Source organism: Cucurbita pepo, chromosome LG07 (genome assembly GCF_002806865.2).
Source record: "Cucurbita pepo subsp. pepo cultivar mu-cu-16 chromosome LG07, ASM280686v2, whole genome shotgun sequence".
Classification (NCBI taxonomy): Eukaryota; Viridiplantae; Streptophyta; class Magnoliopsida; order Cucurbitales; family Cucurbitaceae; genus Cucurbita; species Cucurbita pepo.
In genome coordinates, this window is record NC_036644.1 from 10089694 (window position 1) to 10108752 (window position 19059).

Genomic DNA, 19059 nt, shown 5'->3' on the forward strand with positions numbered 1-19059 from the left:
TGGGTCACTTTGCCTTCACGTTCTTTCACAATCACCACAAAGAAGTCATTGAGCACCATAGCCACAAACTTGGCTTACCCAAAGGCTTAGAAACCACATGAAATATCATCTATAATTATTTAGGTTGGTGACAAACATGTCCCGAGCACCAACCCGACTTTCTTGGAGGAGATAGAACTTTTTGAAAACGAAATTATAAAAGTCTAAAGTAAACAAATCACTAGTGAGTCTGATTTGGGAGTAATCTATAGTAATATTTAAGTCTAACGAGAAATTAAAAACTCGATTTTTATTTTTAAAGTCGAACTTCCGAAACTGTATTGAGAATCTTAAATGTTGAATTTACAGATGAGATAGAAGAGAAAAATACTTACACAAATCCCCGAACCGAATTCAAAAAAAAATATAAGAAAACAGTGAAAATTGGTCAAAGTCAACTCTTAGGGGTAAATTGGTCATTTTAATCCTCGTTTCTTAATGAGAGGTCTGAATTAGCCCAGATTGCTAACACAAATCCCACAATTCAAGAAAAAAAAAATATAAGCATACAGGGAACGATTAGTCAAAGTCAACTCTGAAGGGTAAATTGGTCATTTTGACCATCATTTCTTAATTAGAGGTCTCGATCAGCCTTCATCAGATTGCTAAGAATGGAAGAAAAAATGAAAGAGAGAAAAAAGAAGTAGGAATGAAATGGCTGATATCGCTTAGTTAGTAGAGCATAGGATTGAAAATCCTCGTATTACCGGTTCAAATCTGCTATTGATAATAAGGATAATGTGTAGGAAATGAAATGACCGGTATCGCTCAGTTAGTAGAGCAGAGGACTGAAAATCCTCGTATTACCGGTTCAAATCTGCTATTGGCAATTAGGATAATGTGTAGGAAATGAAATGGTCGGTATCGCTCAGTTGGTAGAGCAGAGGACTGAAAATCTTCGTGTTACCGATTCTAGAGTTTAGAGATTTTTGAGAGAGTGACAGGAGAAAGTAGAAATCCACTCCAAACGGGTTTGGAGTCGGAATTCCACTGAATTTCCTTCCCAAGCATTGCTACGTGCGTGAGTGTTACTACAGTCTAAATCTCATGCTCGAATCGATTTCCTTGAGTCTCTTGCTCGACGGAGCAAGCTACGTGCGTGGGTGTTGCTCTAATCTAAATCTCGAGTCTTTGTTTTTATAATTAGCACCAAATTCCTAATTGGAATAGGTTTCTTTGCAACTAAGTTTGAAAGGTAATGTGAAGAGATATAGTTATAACAAAGGCACTACTCTCTATGTAGAAATTGATGTGTGACAAAGGGAAAGTTATGGTTTAGGGCTTCTACCCATAAAGAGAACCAACCCTTTCACACATACCTTATCAATTCAAACCAATCCCAAAGCTCATAATTGATGGTCGGTTTTTTTTAGTTCAATAATCGTGAAGCATGGAGGTTGAACTATCGGCTAGTATTTAGGGGACGATCGAAGATTGATTGAAAAGGTAGCTCAACCGCCCCTCTTCCTAGCCACCTACCTACTCGTACTTGTAGCCTGGTCGTAGGTCGATCCTCTCTTCTCCACAAAACATGTTCTTGATCCTCTCTTCTCTTGTTCATTATCATTTAAGATTCGATGTTTCGTACCACGACGACACGAGTAAAGTATAATAGAATGAAAGAAAAAAAGGAACTGTATTGAGTTTTGTTTCCTAAGGAGTGACAAGAACGCTCGACGAGTTCAAATATTTAAGATTCGTACTACCCATGTTGTAAACAATTTAGGGTTATAGATTTTGTGGAATGGTACATAAGTTTTTGTTCAACGTCTGAAAGTGGGGGGACTCGAGTCTCTAACTGTCGGTTTATGTGTAGATTGACAAGTACATTTTCATGGCGTCCCATGCAAAATGAACACACAGATAATGATGAACAATAAAACACGAGCACTTGGGATGCACGTGCCCCTAAAAAACCATGAAGCCACCCATTAATAGTAACGAAACGCTGCACAAAATTTTCTCCCGTAATACGAGTTACTACCCTTTTATCATTTACACTACCTTAAACATCTGAATACATTTTCCAACTGATATAGAATATTACAACTAAACTTAAATTGAATATCCAAAATAGTCTTAAGAAGACCTGATTCGAAACGAATATTAATCAAACATGGGCTGAAACATATATTCTCGACCAAGTAACCATAAATTTGAATTTTTCACTGTACTTATTATTATTATTATTATTATTATTTTGAATCTCTCGAGACAAGGAAGCCAAATTATCTAATTTGTTCATGTAACACGATGAATTCAAGTTCTTACGCATGAAACATGTGTTCTACGTACTTCTGATCTCGGTTGTTTTTAATTAAAATTTTGAAAATTTTAATATAATTTAAGGTTTTTTTGTTTAATGATTTTGTTCTCGTTATTCTTCCTCGAAAATCAAAATAACATTAAAAATTTGGACTATCTAGAAAAAAAAAACTTTTTTTTTTATATAAAAACATAATTTTTAAAAATTTAAATATATTTTTTAAAAATAATGGTAAGTAAATTTTTTTAGACTAAATATGTATTTTTATTAATTATGATAAATATTTATATTNAAAAAAAAAAAAAAAAAAAAGCAAATATGTATTTATTTTAGTGTTTTTTTAAATTTAAAAATAAAAATCTCATTTGCCATAAAAAAACAGTTAACAGTAAAAACAGTTAAACGCTCACATGGCGAAAGAGAAGCCACTCCCTGGTTTGGGACTTACAGAATCAAAAGCGTGGTTCTTTTTCTTCCTCCTATTTAATCCACCAAGATCCATCTCCCAAATTCATCCACGTACTCCCCTGTTTTCATCTCTTCAATTTCTTCTTCTCTCTCAAAGAATCTCCCCCAAATTCCCCAATTCCCCCAATCCCCGTTTCTTTTCTCATCATTTTCCATGGCGGGTAATGGGGTTTTTGCAGAGATTCTCGACGGGGAAGTTTACAAATACTATTCCGAAGGTGAGTGGAAGAAATCCTCCTCCGGGAAGAGCGTCGCCATTATCAACCCCACTACGAGGAAGACGCAGTACAGAGTTCAAGGTATGACGATTAATCCCATTTCTCCTTGGAATTTTGTTTCTTCTCAATGAATTATGAGATTATGTTGCTGAATGTGTGAGAAATTTGTTGAAATTAATGTTGTGGGTTGCTAGGAATGTTAGTGAATTCTGTTTGTTTAAAGGGTTATTCATGCCTATAAGGTGTTTGTTAAAATAGCTTGTAACCAAGAGGAGGTTAATCAAGTGATGGAAATAGCCAAAACTGCTCAGAAATTATGGGCTAAGACTCCATTGTGGAAGAGAGCTGAGCTTCTTCATAAGGCAGCTGCAATTTTGAAAGAACATAAAGCACCCATTGCTGAGTGTTTGGTGAAGGAAATTGCAAAACCAGCTAAAGATGCAGTGACTGAGGTACTACTACTGAGTTACTGCTGTTCTTGTTGGATTGTTAGCTCTTGAAATGTGAAGTGATAATGGTTTGAATGATGTGAAGGTTGTGAGGTCTGGGGATCTTGTTTCATATTGTGCTGAAGAAGGTGTTAGGATCTTGGGAGAAGGGAAGTTCTTGGTTTCTGATAGTTTTCCTGGAAATGAAAGGACCAAATATTGCCTTACTTCCAAGGTACATGTTCTGTTCTTCTTTGTTCTTATGGGACAAAACTACTTTTAGATTATAAAGCACAATTTCATGTTCCTAATCTGTTTTATGCTTCACTTTTGAACATGAAATATTCAGATCCCACTTGGTGTGATCTTAGCCATTCCTCCATTTAACTATCCTGTCAATCTGGCTGTCTCGAAAATTGCACCGGCTTTGATTGCTGGAAATTCGATCGTCCTCAAGCCTCCAACTCAGGTACTCTAATACTAAATTAGCTCATCATTGTCTCTTTAATACAATCTCCATTGATGAACAATGAATCAAATAACTCGACGCGCTTGGAACTGACTGTAAATTCCTTTTCTGTTTCGTTTAACTCGGTTCTGTCGAGTGGATCATGAATTCAGAATCAACTAAAACAGAACAGATATTAGCATCATGTAGAGACTGTGCAATTTGTTTGCCATCTGTATAATGCTCTTACCATAACTCAGGGTGCTGTTTCCGCTCTTCATATGGTGCATTGCTTCCATCTTGCTGGTTTTCCTAAAGGCCTTATTAGTTGTGTCACTGGTAAAGGTTCTGAGATTGGTGATTTCCTCACGATGCATCCTGGTGTAGACTGTATAAGGTAAACATATGATGATGATTTACAATTTCTCCCATTTGCATGACTCTATTTTTGTAACGGCCCAAGCCCACCGATAGCAGATATTGTTCTCTTTGAGCTTTTTCTTTCGGGTTTCCCCTCAAGGTTTTTAAAACATGTCTACTTGGAAGAGGTTTCCACGCCCTTATAAAGAATGCTTCGTTCTCTTCCCCAACCGACGTGGGATCTCACAGTCTTGTACTGCTTTTCTCTGTGCAGCTTTACTGGTGGAGATACTGGTATTGCGATTTCAAAGAAGGCAGGCATGATACCTCTTCAAATGGAACTGGGAGGCAAAGACGCCTGCATCGTTCTCGAGGATGCAGATCTCGATTTAGTCGCTGCAAATATCATAAAGGGAGGCTTTTCTTACAGGTGAGATTGTTAGGAATCACGAACCTTCACAATGATATGATATTGTCCACTTTGAGCATAAGCTCTCATGGCTTTGCTTATGGTTTCCCCAAAAGGCCTCATACCAATATAAATATATTCCTTACTTATAAACCCACGGTCAACCCCTTAATTAGTCGATGTGGGACTCCTCTCCCAACAATCATCAACAGAGACCAGACCCCACGCGGGTAAAGAAGATAACGTGTTCTTTAACATGAATGAAAATCTAAACCGCTTGGCTGATTTGCTAGAAAGAGGATAACTTGTTCTTGTTCTTCATCCTTAGAACAGAGTAGGTTGTCTTTAGTGAAATGAACTTGATCTTCTTCCTACCAAAATCATAACCATATTGGAACATTTATATTTCAGGCATCAACTAAGTTCCTTATACTTCTTTTCTTTTTGATGACAGTGGCCAAAGGTGCACCGCCGTCAAGGTTGTTTTGGTAATGGAGTCCGTAGCAGATGCTTTGGTTGAGAAAGTAAATGCCCGGGTGGCTAAACTAACCGTCGGTGCCCCGGAAGACGACTCAGACATTACTCCAGTCGTGACCGAGTCGTCGGCAAATTTCATCGAAGGGTTGGTAATGGATGCAAAGGAAAAGGGAGCAACATTTTGCCAGGAGTACAGAAGAGAAGGCAACCTGATATGGCCCTTGTTGTTAGATAATATTAGACCTGATATGAGGATTGCATGGGAAGAACCCTTTGGACCAGTTTTACCAGTCATAAGGATCAGCTCCATTGAAGAAGGAATCCACCATTGCAATGCTAGCAACTTCGGACTTCAGGTATAAAAACAACTCTCTCTGTAACGGCCCAGATCCACCGCTAGCAGATATTGTCCTCTTTGGGCTTTCCCTTTCGGGCTTCCCCTCAAGGCTTTAAAACGCGTCTGCTAGGGGAAGGTTTCCACACCCTTATAAAGGATGGTTTGTTCTCCTCCCCAACCAACGTGGGACATTACAATCCACTCCCCTTCGGGGCCCAGCGTCCTCGCTTGCACTCTTTCCTTCCTCCAATCGATGTCGGACCGCCCCCAAATCCATCCCCTTTGGGGCCAGCGTCCTTACTGGCACACCGCCTCGTGTCTACCCTCCTTCAAGGAACAACGAGAAGGCTGACACATCGTCCGATGTCTAGCTCTGATACCATTTGTAACAGTCCAGATCCATCGCTAGCAGATATTGTCCTCTTGGGGCTTTCCCTTTCGGACTTCCCCTCAAGGCTTTAAAACGCGTCTGATAGGGGAAGGTTTCCACACCCTTATAAAGGGTGGTTTGTTCTCCTTCCCAACCAACGTGGGACATCACACTCTCTCTCAGCCTAGTTGTTCCAAAACTTCGTCATTTCGAAAACAGTTAAAAACGTGTCTGATAATTGTTCTTGTAGTGTGTTCTAACTAGAACTATCAATATGAGTATGAGTAACATGTTCAAAAACAGGGATGTGTCTTCACAAAGGACATCAACAAGGCGATATTGATAAGCGACGCAATGGAAACCGGGACAGTTCAAATCAACTCTGCACCCGCTCGAGGACCCGATCATTTCCCATTCCAGGTATAGTTAATATCTACATCCCCACCATTACTCGAAACGAATATCGCGTTTACGAACCAGGGTATGTGGAACAGGGAATCAAGGACAGTGGAATTGGCTCTCAAGGAGTGACCAACAGCATCAACATGATGACCAAAGTGAAGACCACAGTGATCAACTTGCCAACGCCTTCCTACACCATGGGTTAGTTTGTTTGTTAGCTTTTAGGAGCCTGCTAGCTATCTCGCTATCTGCCTTAGCCTTAAGCTAAATAGTTCTTCCCCTCTCTTCCACTTTGTGTAATGAAATTAATAGCAAGTAGCTGAGTTGTATGGTTTGTTAATTACTGCCATTTGATTGGCTCCCTTGTGTGCTTGTTGTTAGGAACCAAGTCTGTTAGTATGAGAGCCATAGGGTCCAAATTGTGAGTGGATTTCAGAGTGTGGGCAGAAAACAGTGCTACAAATACGAAAAGCCCGAAGATGTTCACGTTCGTTCGTTCGTTCGTATCTTTAAAAGTGTCTAATAAGTCTCTAATCTTTTAATTTTGAGTCTAATAAATTCATGAACTTTTAATTTTGCATCTAATATATCTCTGATAAATTCAGTTTGTAAATTTGAATTTTATGTCTAGCGTACCCTTGAAGTTTCGATTTTGTATCTAGTAGGTTCGTGAATTTAAAAAAATTTAGAAAACGAGGATGAAATTTATGGTTTTGAAAGTTCAATGACCATTGACTCACATCTCAAAAGTTTAGAGGCTAAACGTGTGAGGTCTTACATCGGTTGGAGAGGTGAACGAAATACTTCTTATAAGTTCAGGGGTTAAACATGTGAGGTTCCACGTTGATTGGAGAGGGGAACGAAACATTTCTTATAAATGGGTGAAACCTGTCCTTAGTAGACGTGTTTTAAAACCGTGAGGCTAACAACGATATGTAATGGGCCAAAACGGTCAATGTCTGCTAGTAGTGGGCTTGGATTGTTGCAATGGTATTAGAGCTAGACATCAAGTGGTGTACCAACAAGGACGTTGGGCCCTAAGGGGGTGGATTATGAGGTCTCACATCGATTAGAGAGGGAACGAAACATTCCTGATAAAGGTGTGGAAGCTTCTCTCTAGTATACGCGTTCTAAAACTGTGAACCTATTGATAATACGTAACGGGTCAAAACAGACAATATCTGCTAGTGGTGGGCTTGTGCTATTACAATGGTATCAAAGCCAGACACTGAGGTGTGCCAATGCGGAACAAAGGTGGTGTGAAAATTTCTCTCTGGTAGACTCTAAAACGGTGAACCTGAGAGTAATACATAATGAGCCAAAACAGACAATATCTGCTAACAATAAACTTGAATTGTTACAAAACCAATACTAATAGTCTTTATATTTAAGAATGCTCGATGAAGTAATAAGTCACGATACATTATTTAAATAATAAGTTCGATGTGATTTTCCCCTTCAAAGTCAAACTCAATATTTTAAAGTCAAAGATCATTTGTTTTTAAATTAATTTTTTCTACCAATGAGATCTCTTGTTGAAATTAAATATATTATTATTATTATTATTATTATTATTATTATTAATTTTGTATCCAATTTGGCCAACAACTAATTCCCATTTAATTTCATTATGATTTCTAAGATCTTAATCCAAATCAAATTCACTTTATTCGTATCCACTTTTGAAATTCATCGACCTATTTTGAAAATCTACGATGATAAGAATTACACTACCAGCTCGGGTTTTACTTTCAGGGTTATTGAATTATGTCTTATTTCTCCACCGACACCAAATAATATTTATCGAAAATATTTAAAATTTTAAAATTTATTCAACGATGAACGATCGAAGAACATGAAAGCTGACAATAATGTAAGATATGGTACGTTCACTGTATCTTTTGTTTTTACTTATAAGTTAGATCGAAAAAAAAAAAAAAAATTGTTATCATATATTCCCACGACGTTTATTTTATTATACATTAATGATATGTCATTAAAAAAATTATGGCATCTTTTCCTCATTCGTTTCATCTAAAGTTTGTAAACTCTTGATTATATACGATAAGATATGATATTAAATGTCACATGTGAAATAAATCTTTTTCTTACTTTTAAAAAAAATATATATCCTTACGTACCGATATATTAAAGATGTTTATATGATTTGATGATCCCATTTATCTAACCCAAATCATTATTCAGTTCAGTTTGCGGGTTGACATTTTTTTGGTCGGGTCAACCTAATCAACTCGAAAAATAAGGTTACAATTCAACCCAACCCAATCTACCCCACTTTTAAAAAGATTAAGAATATTTAATGTTTGTGATCGGTGCCATCAGTTGTGACTTAACATATATTGTCTATAAATATAATTTTTTGAATAATTATAAAAAGAATTGTAAATTCTACTCAGGTTCCTCGGATCACCAACTTAACCAACCCTAATATAACCTAATCTATGTGAGGGGACCCAGCGTTCGCGTTGGCACGTCGCTCGGTGTCTAGCTCTGATATCATTTGTAATAGTCCATCACTAACAGATATGACAAAAAGAGAGACATATTTATTCAAATTTGATTTATTTCCTCGTATTAAATAATCCATTAAATTAAATTAAAGAGATTACAAATGTTTAAAGAATCCCAATTTTAAAATTAAAATTTTAAAATAATGTTCTATCTGTTTTGATTTTTTTTTGTCAATTTCAACCGATTCATAAGATTATAATAAAAGATCGTTTTAGATAATTCGGTCGCAGATACAGAAACAAATAATAATAAAGTATATTTAAAATTTTAATTAATAATCACATAATTAAATATTTTAATAAAATAATGTTTTTGTAAAAATGAAAATTTGTTAAATGGGAATTTCATAATTCAAAATTTAATTTAAATTTAAATTTTCTTTATTTTTGTTAATTAAATTTTATTTATTATTTGAAAATTTGACGCTCCTGAATTTAGTTTACCAAACGGCCCCTCCGAGATTTGTGTTCAAATTAGCGGGAAAAAAAAAAAACAATTAAATAAAAATAATGTAAAAGAAAAATGAAGTTCGTGGGGACTATTTTTAGGCTAAGTCTCTTTCACCTCCACTCGCTTCCTTGGGTATTTTTCACTCACGCGCTCAAAATTTATTTATTTTAATTATTCTTATAATTGATATAAAATTTAGGATAATTATTAGAATATAAATGTCTGATAATAAAGATGTCCACGAGGTGGGCGTGGATACGACAAGGTGAGATTGTCATCCGGTACAATATGGGTGAACTTCAGTCGGGTAGAGAAATTTTTTTGCACTAATCCAAAAGCTCGAGTTGTTTGAATTGGTAACTTAACTCAGCCTATCCAACCTTCTATTTTTGAGTTGGATCGGGTTGAGTTGTCGAGTTCATTTTGTTTCAATTTTTTTTTTAAAGTTTAAAACGACGATGACAACTAAGACTAATAGAGGTGACCAGACAGCAAACAACTAGGACTCAACTGATACTTGCTGTTGTAAGTGAGTTTGTCTGTTTTAGAAACGGAAGGTAGTCGAAAATGGAAGGATTGAGATTGTGTGAAACGGACACGACAGCAGACAATAAGACAACTTTAAATTTTTTTATATATATTTTTTTTGTTGGAGTTGCGTCAAACCAGATTGATATATCATTAAATTATTGTTATATTAGGATAAATAAATATTTATTAATACGTTAGCTTTTTATTAACAAAATTTCATAGATTTTTTTTACATAAATTATTTAAAATTTTAAAAATTAAGAACTAAAAAAAATAACCATATTATATTATTTAGTTAAAATACATTATTTTTGGTAAATGAGAAAGTGAACCTNTTTTTTTTTTTTTTTTTTTTTTTTTTTTTTTTTTTTTTTTTTTTTTTTTGTCATCATCTTCATTCTATAAAACCTCAGTAACTTCATACTTTTAATGGCTTCTCTTCTCCTCTGTTTATTTCTCGCCGGACTGATATGAGACTCACCAACTCCCTCCCCGACCGCCATAGCAACCGCCGCAACCGGCCGCCAGAGACCGATGCCTCTCAACTCCACCACCACCAAAACCACCTTCAAACCTCTCATCTCCATCCCTCTTCCTTCTCCTCCGACGATTTCCTCGACCAAATCCTCTCCTCCATCCCCCTTCCCTGGGAACTCCCTACCGGTCTTCCAAATCCCCACTCAAACCTCCCTCCTCAGCCACCGCAAATCTCGCGAAATTCCGACAATGCCGCTTTTCAGATCGGCGACACCACTCCAGCCGCCAAAATGGCCATGGCCATGCTTCACCAGCAGTTACTCACCACCGCGGCAGATTCCAGTCTCCTTACATTGCCTGGAAACGACGTCGTTGAAGTCGAAGGCTCTCCGTCCTTCAAATGCCCTAATCCGGTACTCAAAATCGATCTCTCAAATCCAATCGCTAATCATTCGATTCGAAAATAGGTTACGAAATACTCCCAAACCATTTCGATTCCTGTAAATTATTTGCGTAATCTTGCAGATTATCGTCGACGGTTCCGTCAATCCGTCGCTCTTCAACGAATTCACCGGATTCCTCAACGCCTCCGGCTCCAGCCATAGCCATAACCAGAATCAATCTCAGGCAATAAGTAGTTCGATTCGATCGTACACTTCTTCAAACTCATAACCTCGCTCTGCCCTAAAATTTCATTTCATCAATACACAGGGAAATTCAACTTCAACTTCACAGAAACAGAGCTTCGGAGCTCCAGTATCAGCCAATACTACACCTCCGGTGGGGACTGGTTCCGGCGGTGGTGCTAGCGCAGCGGCGCAGCCGCGACAGAGAGTCAGAGCTCGGCGAGGTCAAGCGACGGATCCTCACAGTATTGCGGAAAGAGTAATTAATTAAGTTTAATAAATTAATTAACGCTAATTAACTTCCTCTATTTATTTTAATTTTTTTTTAATTATTTTGTAACAGTTACGGAGAGAGCGANAATTAACGCTAATTAACTTCCTCTATTTATTTTAATTTTTTTTAATTATTTTGTAACAGTTACGGAGAGAGCGAATTGCAGAGAGAATGAAAGCTCTACAAGAACTGGTTCCCAACGCTAACAAGGTCTGTTTCGTCATTTTCTTTCTCTTACACGTGTCAACATCATGTTCGATTTGTTATTTATCCAACGGTTTTAATTCTGCCACGTTTTCTTTCTATTTTTATTTTATTTTTTAATACCTTGTATTCGGGGCCGGAGACCATACTCTTACATGGCGGGATTTGCAGCTTTAAATTTTATATACTTTTATTATTATTATTGACTAAGATATATTTGTTATTGAATTTCTAGATAAAATATTATAAGGGATCAAAATTTTAGAATAAGCTTTAATTACAAAATTTTAGATAAGAAAAGTAATGAGCTGTTGAATATGTTTTCTTTTTCAAGTTTGACATAGGATCTCGAACACTTTAAGAACATATACATATGTCTGCCGAATCTCGAACACTTCTTCTAAAACATATACATATGCCTTCTTGAGCTAGATTCGAGTTTGTTTTTTATCAATTTTATGCTGGATCGAACCATATTTGGTCTATTTCTCATTTTCTATTTCAAAATTTTAGTAATGATTTATAGAATGTGAGATCTCACCTTTGTTGGAGAGGAGAAAGAAAGCATTACTTACAAGGGTGTGGAAACCTTACTAGTAGACATGTTTTAAAGATGACGATAAGTAACGCGCCAAACCAGACAATATTTGTTGGCGGTAGGCTTGAATCGTTACAAATGGTATTAAAGTTAGACACCGGGCAGTGTGCTTGTGAGATCGCACATCGGTTGGAGAGGGGAACAAATCATTCCTTATAACGGTGTGGGACCCCAAGGGGATGGATTGTGAGATCTCACATCGGTTGGAGAGGAGAACGAAGCATTCCTTATAAGGGTGTTGGACCCCAGTGGGTGGATTGTGAGATCCCACATCGGTTGGAGAGGAGAACGAAGCATTCCTTATAAGGGTGTTGGACCCTAGTGAGTGGATTGTGAGATCCCACATCAGTTGGAGAGGAGAACGAAACATTCCTTATAAGGGTGTTGGACCCCGGTGGATTGTGAGATCCCACATCGATGGAGAGGAGAATGAAGCATTCCTTGTAAGGATGTAGAAACCTCTTTCTAACTGAGCGTTTTAAAACCGTGAGGCTGACGTCGATACGTAACGAGCCAAAACAGACAATATTAGTGGTGAGTTTGGGCTCTTACTAGAAAGATACATACATACTAATGTGTAGCTGAATAATGTTTAGGGACAATTAACCTCTATAAGGATTTGTCTATTTTAAACATAAGTGTGCTTATAATTTTTCCAAAACGTCTCATATCAATGGAGATAGTGTACCTCACTTATATATTCACTCTAATATTTGATGATACGAACAAAACCGTTGAACCGTTGAGCTATATTAATGCTAAGTTTGGCTGATTTTTGTTGCTTGAAATGGATTTTGGAATGACAGACAGACAAGGCGTCAATGCTGGATGAGATCATAGACTACGTAAAGTTCCTCCAGCTTCAAGTCAAAGTAATCTGCCTCACTACAGTTGAAGACAAACATAAATAGAATGAATTTTACTGATTTTCTTTGCTGTGTGTGTGGTTGTAGGTTCTGAGTATGAGCAGGCTGGGCGGCGCCACTGCCTCCTTGCCTTCCCAACCTGTCGCCGACATGTCCTCCCACTCTGAGGTACTACCAAATCTTTCACTTTTTCAACTAATTTCTTTGTCATGAAAAGGATATGATCCATTATATTTTTTGGATTTGGAATCATTACTAGTTTATGATTCGTATCATGGGATTTCATGATCATGTTTTGTTGCTTTGGAAGATTCATGATTTTACCCACCTTAGTTCATAATGGTGCCTAAGATTTCACAGAATATACCTATTTAATTTGGATTTAGATAATATTTGAGAAACTGAACGTTCTCTATTTATAGTTAAATAAATTATCGTGTTGAATGATGAAAGTCCCACGTCCCCTAGTTTAGGGGATGATTATGGATTTATAGTCAAGAAATACTCTCTCCATTAGAAGCTTTTTGGGTAAGCCCACAGCAAAGCCATAAGAGTTTATATTCAAAGTGGACAATATCATACCATTGTAGAGAGTCGTGTTCGTCTAAGAACAAGGATATGGAAAGAGTAATAAATAGAAAGATATCTATGTGTAATGGCACGTTTGATACATTTGTTAGTCAAATATGATATAATATGATATATAAGGTAAATATCAAATATGATATATATGTAAACTATAATTTAGTGCAAAGTATCTTTAACAATGTTTTCTCGCCTTTGTAGGGTGGGATGGACTGTAACCAGTCCAATGGAAACGGAGGAGCTGCCCGACAGGCGTTCGCTGGGGCTCCGGCAAGTAATGACACGATGACGGTGACGGAGCATCAGGTGGTGAAGTTAATGGAGAAGGACATGGGCTCCGCCATGCAGTACTTACAAGGCAAAGGCCTTTGTCTCATGCCCATCTCTCTAGCCACCGCTATCTCCACCGCCACATGTCACAGCCGCCCTGTTACAGCCTCTAGAGGCGGCGGAGATCGCCCCACCTCACCCAGCCTGTCGGCGTTGACCGTTCAGTCAACCGCCTTGGGTAACGGCACCGTCAAAGATAAGGCCTCTATTTCTCGGCCGTGAGATGACGGTGTTAACGAAATGCTAAAAAAAAGTAAAATTTTAAATTACAAATTTAGTCCCTATGTTTAAAAAAAAAAGTTAAAATTTAATTGGTATAATTTAAAATATTAAAAATAGTTTTTATGATTTTATAAAATTATTATAAATATTTATGAATTTTATTTTATCAAATCATAAATACAAAATAACTTTCAAAACTATCAAAACTCATTTTAATTTTTTCTAAAATATAGGGAAGAATTTTGTAATTTAATTACCAAAAAACTTACGTTATTTTCTCTCTCTCTTTTTTTTTTATTTTTTTTTATTTTTTATATTTCCTTTTCTTGAATGAAAATGATTGTCTTGGTCATCTTATAATTTAATTTAAAAAATTAATAAAATATTAAATAATAATGCCTTAGTTAAAAAACATTAAATAATTGTTTTATAAAGATTAAAAATTAGTTAATTAATTTAATAATATATATATATATATATATATATTTAAGCTTTTTTTTTTCCTCGTTATTGGGACGTTGACATTATTACATGATAATTTTATTAGAATTTTTTATTTTTTTTTATAGGACGAATAAATAATCAACTTTAAATTTTATTTTTAATAGCGATTGGAGACTAAATAAAAAAAAAGTTGAAAATCCAATAAATTTTAATAAAAATAAAGACAACGAAATAAAATCTAATTATAAGATGATCTTGTTCAAGTTTATTACAAGAGGAAAAAAGGGCTCGGGATGCAATTACAGAACGAAATAGAAAATATTCAAATACGTTCTGTCATGATCCTCTCTATGAATGCATAGCTCTCGCTCCTCCACCTATTTTTATATATAAATATATCGAGTAAACAACCTTGTAGGCTGTTATCATATATGTGACCTAACATAGAATTTATGATTGGATGAATTATTTTGTAAAATTTTGAATGTGTTGTCATTCTTTAGTTGTTATTAAATGGAGTAGGTGAGTCTTTCCTAACAAATTTCAAAATTCAACCTTTGGAAGAGATAAGAATTGAAATGTACTACACATTATATTTATTGTAACATATGATAATATTTGTGACAACACTTTTATAGCAAAGTTAATAATAAAAAGAACATTAAATACTCACTCACCCGATGTATTAATATTTTCTCCTCTATAAATACTCGTTATGCTCACAGTGGACAATATCATACCACTGTGGAGAGTCGTGTTCATCTAACATGGTTTCAGAGTCATGCCCTAAAGACTCCAAAAAGAAAAAGAAGTCAAGCCTCCTCGAAGGCAGTAAAAAATGGCTAAGACTCCAAAGGAGTCGAGCCTCGATTAAGGGAAGGTGTACTTTGTTCGAGGAAAGGTGTTGGATGAAAGTGTCCCACATTGGTTAATTTAGATGTATGCTCTGTTTACTGCAACAAAAAGAATTGAAAAGCATAGTGTTCAAGATTCTTAGTACAAAGAAACTCTTCCCTCAAGTTGTTCTTCCTACTTCATTTATTTGTTTCGATATATTTCGATCGTAGGTCAAAATTAATATATTGTGGGTTATCATCGTAGCGTTAGGATTCTTCGTGTATGAATTGGTGACGGCCACAAATGTGAGTATCATGGCAGTCAAGATTGTGTTGCGCACAACCAGCTGTGAGACTGCGACCTTTGGAAACACCTACATAGTAAACGAGTTGGGATTTGTAGCATCGAGTTGAATTAGGGTTCGTTCCGAAAGGATTCGTAATCGCATAAATTATGTAGAGGTATCATTATGTTTGGATTTGGATCGATGACGTTGGAGTTGAGATTGACAAATCAACAAGCTATTAGGTTAGATAGTTTGAGGCCAAGGAGGACCACGAGAGAGGGGACTACTTGCTACTCTCAATTTCCAAATTATTTGGTTCATTTACTCTAAATGGTCCAAGACCCTTTTCGGTCCGTTTTTGCAAACACGAAATATCCATTTATTTATTATCGTTTCTTAATGAACGAGAACGAGTTGTTTTCTGAAACGCATTTAAAAAAAAGGAACCCGTACAAGTGAAATGTTTTTCTCTAACACTATATGAGCTTACAGCTTGCATGTTCTTGTTTTTCCGCTTTAATGATGACATTATTGTGTGTAACTGGTAACGAAACTTAGACGGTCTAGATTTTTCGAAAGTTGAGTTATTACAGATGGATAGAGTTCCACAACTTGTCCTCCGATGTACTATTTATCTCTCTCTCCCACTGAAAGGATCAGAACAACAACACAACTAAGAAATCGTTCGATGTAATAAAAAAAAAGTTACATAATTCATTTCAAGACAAGACATGACATGACATGACATGACGGATACGTTTACCTCGAACTAACATCCAACAATTATTAAAAACGGCGACCGCCACCTTCCTTTCGTTTTTGTTTCATACATCATCATAAATGAGTGAGCTTGAGTGTGTTTATATACCTTCTTAGCTCAAAAAGAAAGGGACACAAACTTAGGGTTTTGTTGATTGAAAGGAAGAACAATGAAGAAACCCTAATATCAACAAAGAAGATGAGAGAATTGAAAGAGCTGACAGAAGAGAGTGAGCACACGCTTCGAGCAATTGTATGAAAAAAGTTCATACCTTTACTAGTGTGTGTTCATGTCTCTTTCCGTCAGCCTTCTCTTCTCATTCTCTCTAGATGTCAGATCCTACATCGATTGGAGGGAAACGAGGTATTGTTTGTAAGGTGTGGAAATCTCTTCTTAGCAGACGCGTTTTGAAATTGTGATGTTGATGGCGATACGTAATGGGCTAAAGCGGACAATATTTGCTAGCGGTGGGCTTGGATTATTACAAATGGTATTAGAGTCAGACACTAAACGGTGTGCCAGCGAGGACGCTGGGCACCAAAGGGGGGGTGGATTGTGAGATCCTACATCGGTTGGGGAGGAGAACGAAACATTCTTTATAAGGGTGTGGAAACCTCTCTCTAACAGACGCGTTTTAAAATCATGAGGTTAACGGCAATATGTAACCGACCAAAGCGGACAGTATCTGCTAGCGGTGGGCTTGGATTATTACAAATGGTATCAGAGTCAAGACACTGAACGGTGTGCCAGCGAGGACACTGGGCACCGAAGGGGGGGGTGGATTGTGAGATCCTACATCGGTTGGGGAGGAGAACGAAGCATTCTTTATAAGGGTGTGGAAACCTCTCCCTAAGAGACGCGTTTTAAAATCATGAGGTTAACGACAATACGTAACTGGCCAAAGCGGACAGTATCTGCTAGCGGTGGACTTGGGCTGTTACAAATGGTATCATAACCAAACGTCGAACAGTGTGCTAGCGAGGACGGTAGACATCGAAGCGGGGTGAATTGTGAGATCCTATATTAGGTTAGATTCATTTGTTATATGTTCTTGGTTTGTTCAAGTTTTTTTGTTGAAGGATTTGGAGCTGTTGGATTGCTATTTAGAAGGAAAGATTTGCACATGGTGCTCTTCCTAAATCAGGAAGGTATGTTGTACTTTTTTGCAATCTTGTTCTCGGCTTCGGGTTCGGTCCTTTAGACAAAGCTCTTAGATGGTTTCTTTATAGTTCACGAGTTCGTGGTTGGCTGACTCTTGCTTGTTTGGTTGCAGTTCATGCCCACTCGTCATGAACCCTACCTATAGTAGGCTTAGTAGGGCTCGAACCTACAATATGACCATTATGAGTGTTACGTTTCAACCAATAAGACTGTAAGTGGGTAGTAGGCCGTGTAGAATTCAAGTATTGGTTCGATGGATATTTTCATTTGAGTGTTTTTTAGTTGAATTTTATCTTATTTATTAGTTGATTTGTATTCTAAATTTTAGCTTGTTTATGATATCTACCACTACTCGTTAACTCTCTTTTATTCTTTNGTGAGATCCTATATTAGGTTAGATTCATTTGTTATATGTTCTTGGTTTGTTCAAGTTTTTTTGTTGAAGGATTTGGAGCTGTTGGATTGCTATTTAGAAGGAAAGATTTGCACATGGTGCTCTTCCTAAATCAGGAAGGTATGTTGTACTTTTTTGCAATCTTGTTCTCGGCTTCGGGTTCGGTCCTTTAGACAAAGCTCTTAGATGGTTTCTTTATAGTTCACGAGTTCGTGGTTGGCTGACTCTTGCTTGTTTGGTTGCAGTTCATGCCCACTCGTCATGAACCCTACCTATAGTAGGCTTAGTAGGGCTCGAACCTACAATATGACCATTATGAGTGTTACGTTTCAACCAATAAGACTGTAAGTGGGTAGTAGGCCGTGTAGAATTCAAGTATTGGTTCGATGGATATTTTCATTTGAGTGTTTTTTAGTTGAATTTTATCTTATTTATTAGTTGATTTGTATTCTAAATTTTAGCTTGTTTATGATATCTACCACTACTCGTTAACTCTCTTTTATTCTTTCGGAAGGAAATAGCATCATGGTTACTAAAAACGAGATGATTATCACTATAAGAATTTCGAGTTTTCATGACACCATAAAGCATGAGTGATAACTCTGTAAAAGTAGAGTCATATCAAGTCTTTTTGTATTTAATATGACACTCTTATTCACTATTTTCTCATTATTTACCCCATTTATACTTCTTAGCGAGCATGAAATCGTTTATTGCGGTCCAACATGAAAAAAAATATGGTTTTGCATAAATCGATCTTAACTGTACATTTAATTGAGTTATGTCGTAAAATTTCAGACATTTATGTTGAACCGGAGTAGCAAATCTAGAAATAAATGGGGGATGACATGGAAATTTTAAATCCACATCAGCTGTCCAGGTGGGTCATGATTACCGAATTAGTAACATTCTATGTGGACAACTTATTCATTTCCAGCCCTAAAGGGGAACCCATGCTCAATATAAGAGGAAAAAGAAAGACCAAGAGTAGGAGAGCCACACTTTGAGAAAAAAAATCGAATTACACAGTAACAGCAGCCTTTGCTACAGTGAACTGTTGTGAAGCCAGAGAAGAAGAAGAAAACCCTAATCCAGCAGCGGTTGACAGCAGAAGGAAAAGGAGACCAACAAAGATTGATTAGGGCAAAGAGGTGGACGTGAGAGCTCAAGAGAAGGGAACTTTCATTGACGAACGGCAACAAACCGGAATAACTCTCTATTTCCTTATTCCATCAATTTTAAATGATGAAGATGCGGATT

The 19059-nt window shown here is 36.7% G+C and overlaps 2 protein-coding genes and 2 long non-coding RNA genes across 4 annotated transcripts; all 4 read left to right on the forward strand.

The window, feature by feature from the left end:
• Positions 1–2789: 2789 nt before the first annotated feature.
• LOC111799231 (NADP-dependent glyceraldehyde-3-phosphate dehydrogenase) lies at positions 2790–6764 on the forward strand. The gene is made up of 9 exons (XM_023682691.1): positions 2790–3072; positions 3250–3443; positions 3526–3654; positions 3769–3888; positions 4128–4264; positions 4502–4657; positions 5091–5469; positions 6124–6240; positions 6315–6764. The coding sequence occupies exons 1-9, from the start codon at positions 2928–2930 to the stop codon at positions 6426–6428; spliced, it is 1491 nt and encodes a 496-aa protein (XP_023538459.1). The 5' UTR covers positions 2790–2927; the 3' UTR covers positions 6429–6764.
• Positions 6765–10181: 3417 nt separating this feature from the next.
• LOC111799044 (transcription factor bHLH69-like) lies at positions 10182–13995 on the forward strand. Its single transcript, XM_023682431.1, has 7 exons — positions 10182–10625; positions 10738–10839; positions 10924–11097; positions 11257–11322; positions 12721–12786; positions 12868–12948; positions 13567–13995. The coding sequence occupies exons 1-7, from the start codon at positions 10206–10208 to the stop codon at positions 13915–13917; spliced, it is 1260 nt and encodes a 419-aa protein (XP_023538199.1). The 5' UTR covers positions 10182–10205; the 3' UTR covers positions 13918–13995.
• A 3262-nt stretch (positions 13996–17257) lies between these two features.
• LOC111799294 lies at positions 17258–17720 on the forward strand. The gene is made up of 2 exons (XR_002815802.1): positions 17258–17392; positions 17518–17720. It is a non-coding gene; the product is annotated as an uncharacterized LOC111799294 (long non-coding RNA).
• A 61-nt stretch (positions 17721–17781) lies between these two features.
• LOC111799295 lies at positions 17782–18247 on the forward strand. The gene is made up of 2 exons (XR_002815803.1): positions 17782–17919; positions 18045–18247. It is a non-coding gene; the product is annotated as an uncharacterized LOC111799295 (long non-coding RNA).
• The last annotated feature ends 812 nt before the right edge of the window (positions 18248–19059 follow it).